The sequence below is a fragment of the Oncorhynchus keta genome, chromosome 1 (assembly GCF_023373465.1).
Source record: "Oncorhynchus keta strain PuntledgeMale-10-30-2019 chromosome 1, Oket_V2, whole genome shotgun sequence".
Taxonomy (NCBI): domain Eukaryota; kingdom Metazoa; phylum Chordata; class Actinopteri; order Salmoniformes; family Salmonidae; genus Oncorhynchus; species Oncorhynchus keta.
The window spans coordinates 34,198,702-34,206,726 of record NC_068421.1 but is presented as its reverse complement, the minus strand read 5'-3'; the positions used below and the strand labels follow the sequence as shown (position 1 = coordinate 34,206,726).

Below are 8,025 nucleotides of genomic sequence, written 5' to 3'. Positions count from 1 at the left end.
TTACACACTTTCGCTCTTCAGAACCTGCAAATGATTGAGCTAATCTTACCCCACACATCTATGATTCAGATTTTGTCCGGTCTGGACCGGCCTATATTTGGCCCAAACATAGACTTCTATAATTGGTTCAGATTTGGTCCGGACCGGCCTTGATTTGGCGCAAACAAAGACGTCTATGATTGGCTCAGATTTGGTCCTGTCCAAATCTGAGCCAATCATAGACATCTATGTTTCACAAGTTTGGACAGAACAGTACAGCACAATGCAGTACAGTAGAGCACTACATTACAGTACATAGTATAGTATAGTACAGTAGAGTACAGTACTACTCTGTAACTATACTGAACTCTACTGTAGTCTACTCTACTGTAGTCTACTCTACTGAATAAAACTCTACAATCCTGTACCATACCGTACTGTGCTCTACTGTAGTGAACTGTGCCGTACTGTACTGTGATGTTCAAACTTGTGAAACATAGCCTAGACATCTATGACTAGTTCACTGTAGGGATAGTGCCAGGTTTCCTCCAGACGTGACCCTTGGCATTCAGGCCAAAAAGTTTGATCTTGGTTTCTTCAGACCAGAGAATCTTGTTTCTCATGGTCCAAGAGTCCTTTAGGTGCCTTTTGGCAAACTACAAGCAGGCTGTCATGTGCCTTTTACTGAAGAGTGGCTTCTGTCTGGCCACTCTACCATAAAGGCCTGATTGGTGGAGTGCTGCAGAGATGGTTGTCCTTCTGCAGTGTTCTCCCATCTCCACAGAGGAACTCTGGAGCTCTGTCAGAGTGACCATCAGGTTCTTGGTCACCTCCCTGAGCAAGATCCTTCACTCCTGATTGCTCAGTTTGGCTGGGCAGCCAGCTCTAGGAAGAGACTTGGTGTTTCCAAACTTCTTCCATTTAAGAATGATGGAGGCCACTGTGTTCTTGGGAACCTTCAATGTTGCAGACATTTCTTGGTACCCATCCCTAGCCCTGTGCCTCGACACAGTCCTGTCTCGGAGCTCTACTACAATTCCTTCGACCTCATGGCTTGTTTTTTGCTCTGACATGCACTGTCAACCATGGGACCATATATGGACAGGTGTATGTATGCCTTTCCAAATCATGTCCAATCAATTGAATTTACCACAGGTGGACTCCAAACTAATTGTAGAAACATCTCAAGGATAATCAATGGAAACAGGATGCACCTGAGCTCAATTTCAAATCTCATAGCAAAGGATCTGAATTCTTATTTAGATAATGTATGTTTTCTATTTTTTATAAATTTGCAAAAATGTCTACAAACCCGATTTTGCGTTTTCATTTTGGGGTATTGTGTGTAGATTAATGAGGGGAAAATCAATTTAATCAATTATAGAACAAGGCTGTAATGTAACAACATGTGAAAGAAGTCAGGGGTCTGAAAACTTCCCAAATGCACTGTATGTGCAGTTGAAATTTGTCCATAGAATTTGCTGCTGCTAATGTTGTATTTTCAACATCTGGAACATACATATTTTTTTACATCTGGAAAATTCCAAAAATACATATTTTCACTTTTGTTTCAGCACTTAAAATGCACTGAATTTCATCATCCCCAAAATACTTATTTAACGGATAGAAAATACATATTTTCGACAACCGGAAAATACGTTTTTCACCTTTCACTCAGCACCTAGAATGCACCTGACTTCAACGTCTGAAAAATACGTCATTTTGCTTACTGGTGGTCTTGTCCCGCGCACTCACACCCTGTAGAAGAGGCTACTCGTCTCACTCGCAGAACCGGAGGCGCTGGTGGCTATATTATTCTGCAGTAGCTGTCTCCGGAGAGCGAATGAAGGAAGAAGATTGGAACAAACAGGCAGCATAGTAGCTAAAACTGCTGTGGACTCTTTCTCACCAAAAGAGGAACCAGACGGCAGGCACGCACGGACGCACAGGTCTATCCTAACCGGACGAACCGACTAGTAAATGGACATAATGTTTAATCTAGCCACCGGCAGCAGAACGTGCATATACAGCATCACCTTTCTGTCCGCGGTCGTGATTTCCTCCTGCCACGCGCTCCGCCGCTGTGGGGACGTGCAGTGCGTTGAGGGCCAGCAGTGCTGTCCCCCTACCGTTACCGGCAACGGTAGCGCGAGTTCCATGGTGCGCTGCTGCAAGCTCCCACTGCATATATTCTTCGACAACGTGGGCTGGGTGACGCGCAAACTATCGGGCATCCTGATCCTGCTGCTCCTTTTCGCAATGGGCTACTTCATCCAGCGGATTATCTGCCCGCGCCCGCGCCGACACCCCCACCCAGAACACCCCGAGGAGCCCTCTCTCTTCCACGGACACGCCACCGCGTCCCAGGACTCCCTACTGGACCGGTACCCCGAATACAGTTTTGGGGACTTCACCTCGCCAGTGCTGCTACCCGCATATGATGAGGTGAAGTACCTGCCGACCTACGAAGAGACCATGCAGGAGGTGCGCAGAGACCAGTCGGATGATAATTTACTGGTCCAATCGGAGGAGCCTGCTGCGGACCGAGGGACGCGGGGAGGACCGATACCCAGAGAAGAGGGACAGGACACTTCAGGACAGAACACACGCGCGTCACGGAATTCTGTCTGACTAAATGTGATGGACTATCCAATTTAAGAATTGTTATTTTATTATTAACTAAAGGAGAGACTTACAGGCTATATTATAACAAGTGCAATTACAATCTGTTGCAATGAATGTTGAAAATAATATGAACTGGCAATTTGGTCAATGACGTGAGTTTTATATGATTGGGTGGATGATTCCCCTTTTGTATGCAAATTAAGACTTGGTATGAGAAACGGAGACAATAAAAGAGATATGGCTGCTATAATTGGCGCACTTTTGTGTATTGACAGGCAGCTAATTTGGCCCCGGTACAATCACATTAAGTTTTGCTGAACGGTTCCATTTCCAAAGGCACCGTGAGACAGTTGGCTTTCTCCTCCATATTTTCCTTTGTGAGATGAACAGGCTGAGAATGAGTTTGAGTCTGCTGGGCCTGAAAGACATCTATTCATTCGTATATCTATATCCTAGAAATCATGTCATATAATAGTATTTGTCGTTTTTCCACACATGTACAACTGTGTATTAATATGCATACGAGAATTGGAAATGTTTTTTTTTTCTTTTCTTCATATCACAACTCTCCCCAGGTCACAGGCTGGGTCTATGAGAATCACCTAGTGCAGTTTTCAGTAGCCTAGTGGGGATTCAAAAGTAATAGAATAGTCACACCATGAAATGAATACAAATACTCTCCAGCACATCTACATAAACTATGCCTGACATTTTGTTACATCAGCAAGTGCTTTTATCCAATGTATCAGAGAGCTCAGCTCACACACACTGCAGCATGAACACTATCTCCTCCCTCCCTCCTCAATGAGAGATGATGATGATCCTAAATACTGATCCAAGGTCTCGTTACTATGTGAGTTAGCAGACCACCTCTGATAGTTTATCTTTGATGTAGTGACCATAGTTGAATGACAAATCATTCACCATCATCAGCATTAGAGCACTTGAATACAGACATGCCTTGCATGGAAAAAGGCAGGAAGATGAGTGATAGACAATACAGACAGTCATAAAGACAGAAGTATAGAATAGACAGCAGTAAATAAAGAGCTAAGCTGGCAGACATAAAGCTGGAGCTGCAGACTGAGATAGCCGGAATACAGGAGAGATCAGTGAACAGAGATTACACCCTTGTCTGTTTATTGATTGATCTGTCATACTTACCTGTGTCTGTCTGTCTGTCTGTCGCCCAGAACAGTTAGCAGGCAGGTACATTTCAATATCTTAATGCTCAATTCTAAATCGATCTGTAGTCCAGGAACCAGAAATAATATACAGTTGAAGTCGGGAAGTTTACATACACTTAGGTTGGAGTCATAACTCATTTTTCAACCACTCCACAAATTTCTTGTTAACAAACTATAGTTTTGGCAAGTCGGTTAGGACAACTACTTTTTTCCAACAATTGTTTACAGACAAATTTCACTTATAATTCACTGTATCACAATTCCAGTGGGTCAGAAGTTTACTACATACACTAAGTTGACTTTGCCTTTAAACAGCCTGGAAAATTCCAGAAAATTATGTCATGGCTTTAGAAGCTTCTGCTAAGCTAATTGACATAATTTGAGTCAATTGGAGGTGTACCTGTGGATGTATTTCAAGGCCAACCTTCAAACTCAGTGCCTCTTTGCTTGACATCATGGGAACATCTAAAGAAATCAACCAAGACCTCAGAAAAAAGACTGTAGACCTCCACAAGTCTGGTTCATCCTTAGGAGCAATTTCCAAACGCCTGAAGGTACCACATTCATCTGTACAAACAATAGTAAGCAAGTATAAACACCATGGGACCACGTAGCCGTCATACCTCTCAGGGAGGAGACGCGTTCTGTTCCTTCTCCTAGAGATGAACGTACTTTGGTGCGAAAAGTGCAAATCAATCCCAGAATAACAGCAAAGGACCTTGTGAAGATGCTGGAGGAAACAGGTACAAAGTATCTATATCCACAGTAAAAACCAGTCCTATATCGACATAACCTGAAAAGCCGCTCAGCAAGGAAGAAGCCACTGCTCCAAAAACGCCATAAAAAAAAGCCAGACTACAGTTTGCAACTGCACATGGGGACAAAGATCATACTTTTTGGAGAAATGTCCTCTGGTCTGATGAAACAAAAATAGAACTGTTTGGCCATAATGACCATCGTTATGTTTGGAGGAAAAATGGGGATGCTTGCAAGCCGAAGAACACCATCCCAACTGTGAAGCACGGGGGTGGCAGCATCATGTTGTGGGGGTGCTTTGCTGCAGGATGGACTGGTGCACTTCACAAAATAGATGACATCATGAGGTAGGACAATTATGTGGATATATTGAAGCAACATCTTAAGACATCAGTCAGGAAGTTAAAGCTTGGTCGCAAATGGGTCTTCCAAATGGACAATGACCCCAAGCATACTTCCAAAGTTGTGGCAAAATGGCTTAAGGACAACAAAGTCAAGGTATTGGAGTGGCCATCACAAAGCCCTGACCTAAACCCTATAGAACATTTGTGGGCAGAACTGAAAAAGTGTGTGCGCGCAAGGAGGCAGAAAAAACCTGACTCGGTTACACCAGCTCTGTCAGGAGGAATGGGCCAAAATTCACCCAACTTATTGTGGGAAGCTTGTGGAAGGCTACCCAAAACGTTTGACCCAAGTTAAACAATTTAAAGGTAATGCTACCAAATACTAATTCAGTGTATGTAAACTTCGGACCCACTGAGAATGTGATGAAATAAATAAAAGCTGAAATAAATCATTATCTCTACTATTATGCTGACATTTCACATTCTTAAAATAAAGTGGTGATCCTAACTGACCTAAGACAGGGAATTTTTACTAGTATTAAATGTGAATTGTGAAACTGAGTATATACGTATTTGGCTAAGGTGTATGTAAACTTCCGACTTCAACTGTAGCTATGTCCAGCTAAGCTTATGATAGACTAGGTGGCATTTTTTGGCCAAATTTTATAAACCTTACCTATCCATTCTTCTCAGCTCTACACAGAAAATGACACAGGAGTAGGGTTCTATTTGGAATTGGGCAAAAGATTTCTACATTTACAAACTACTCCTCTGTGCGCAGTCACATCCTCTCCACAGTAGGCTGGGCGAGAAAAGTCATCATTAATCTTTCTGTGGAACAGTGGACTGTTGAGATGCACCAACTCTCCAAGAACTGGTTTATCTGAAGTGCATAAGAGTGGATAAGCAATGAGAAACTAAAGGACACTCATTAGGAGTTTGGGTTACAGTTTGGGTTGTCAGATAAATAGTGTATGTGCTTTAGCCAGGCTTCCTAGTCTCAATGATACCATCATATTCAATAGGGTTTCTGACCATGGCCGTTATGGATCACGATAATGGGAAAGCTAGTCTGTCTGACTGGAGGGTAATCCTATGCCGTCTAGCCAGGGCCGGCCTGTTGTGTTGGACACTGATGGATTTCCTCCACAGAGGATATTGGTGGATAAGAGGAGTTTACACAAAAAAGCACTCAATCCACTGATGGATGAATGAGACAAGATGCAGACACATTACACATCACAGTACGTTTTAGTGTCAGAATACAGATATGGTATTACAACATTTGTGATTTAACAGTAGAGATCATATTTTTGCATCTTTGGCTCTGAGGCTCTCTCACTTTCACTCTCTGCAGTGGAGACAACCTCTACAAGTCCTCTGCACTCAGGCTGTGAGTTCAGGGGCCTAGGGCACGGTCCAATCCTCTAGAATCCCCAGCATTAATGTTTAATCAGATGGAGTAAATCTCTGCTATTCTGCACATTGAGGAGTCCCTCGAAGGAGATCTGAATACAAAAATGAGACAGACTGCTGACATGACTTGCTGCCACCAGCATACCACCCTTCATCCCACTGCTGGCTTACTTCTGAAGCTAAGCAGGGTTGGTCCCTGGATAGAAGACCAGATGCTGCTGGAAGTGGTGTTGGAGGGCCAGTAGGAGGCACCCTTTCCCCTGGTCTAAAAAATAATATCCCAAAGCCCCAGGGAAATGATTGCCCTGTGTAGGGTGCTGTCTTACGGATGAGATGTTAAACGGGTGTTCTGACTCTCTGTGGTACCTAAAGATCCCATGGCACTTATCAGAGGAGTGTTAACCCAGGTGTCCTGGCTAAATTCCCAAGCTGGCCCCCATACCGCCACCTAATCATCCCCAGCTTACAATTGACTCACTCATCGGCCAGATCAATGTGCATTATTAAGCTCCTCATAAATCCTACATTATGCCCCGTCAGGGTCTGAGCTTTGGTAGTAACAGCATGGTTTAGATAAAGCGTATTCAATTCAGTATGTGTGTTATCTGTGTGCTGTGTGTCTGAACATACTTATGTAAGAGTTCAGGGAACACGTGCGTTGAGGTGTGAGGTTTCTCATGTGTTACCACCGGAAAACAGACTCCTGGCTGATACAGAGTGCTGCTCCTCTTGGGTCAGAGATGACTGGAGAGCTTCCACACTACCACCGGCATCATAGCTACCTGTCCCCCTCTATTGAACTTTACTCTAGACAAGAACGGCCTGACTGCAGTTAGCTGGGGAAAGATGGAGGGAGTTCATTCTAGCCAGCACTTAGGACAATACCTGGGTGAACGGGGATTGATAGGATACAAAAACAGAGAGAGAAAAAGAGAGCACATGAAGAGAAAGGGGTGTGAGAGAGGCTGAACTTAATGATTCAGTCTTGCTCTGTAATGGTGTATGACAAGCAGCCCTAGACTGCTCCTCTACTGCGCCCATTATCCTGTATCGTCATCATCCTGTATCCATCAGGAGCGCCGGTGTCCAGACCAGAATAACAGGGATCTATCCTGCTGCTCCTGGCTTCCATACTGGGGCTGTGTTTGAGTGTGTGTGTTGGAAGTGGAGATCGATAGGGTGTAATGGCAAATTATGGTCTGGACCGCTGTCAGGGGAGGAAGCTGTTTCCCACCACCACAGAGAATACATGTAAAAGCCTTAATACATAATATAAACACAAATATCTATGATTACTCTTTTTTAAAAGGTTTTCTTTACCCCTTTTAAAACAATATCCAATTGGTAGTAGTAACAGTCTTGTCCCATCGCTGCAATGCCCATATGGACTCGGGAGAGGCGAAGGTCAAGAGCCATGCGTCCTCCGAAACATGACCCGGCCAAGCCACACTGTTTCTTGACACACTGCTTGCTTAACCTGGAAGCCAGCCCACCAATGTGTCGGAGGAAACACTGTACAACTGAAGTCACTGTGCATGCGCCCGGCCCGCCACAAGGAGTAGCTAGAGCGTGATGAGACAAGGACATCCCGTTTGGCCAAACCCTCCCCTAACCCGGACGACGCTGGGCCAATTGTGCGCCGCCTCATGGTTCTTCCAGTCGCAGCCGGCTGCGACACAGCCTGGGATCGAACCCGGATCTGTAGTGACGCCTCTAGC

The 8,025-nt window shown here is 44.4% G+C and overlaps 1 protein-coding gene across 1 annotated transcript; it reads left to right on the top strand.

The window, feature by feature from the left end:
* The first annotated feature begins 1,475 nt into the window (after positions 1-1,475).
* Positions 1,476-3,705, top strand: LOC118395164 (uncharacterized membrane protein C3orf80 homolog). Its single transcript, XM_035788929.2, has one exon. The coding sequence runs from the start codon at positions 1,960-1,962 to the stop codon at positions 2,608-2,610; it is 651 nt and encodes a 216-aa protein (XP_035644822.1). The 5' UTR covers positions 1,476-1,959; the 3' UTR covers positions 2,611-3,705.
* The last annotated feature ends 4,320 nt before the right edge of the window (positions 3,706-8,025 follow it).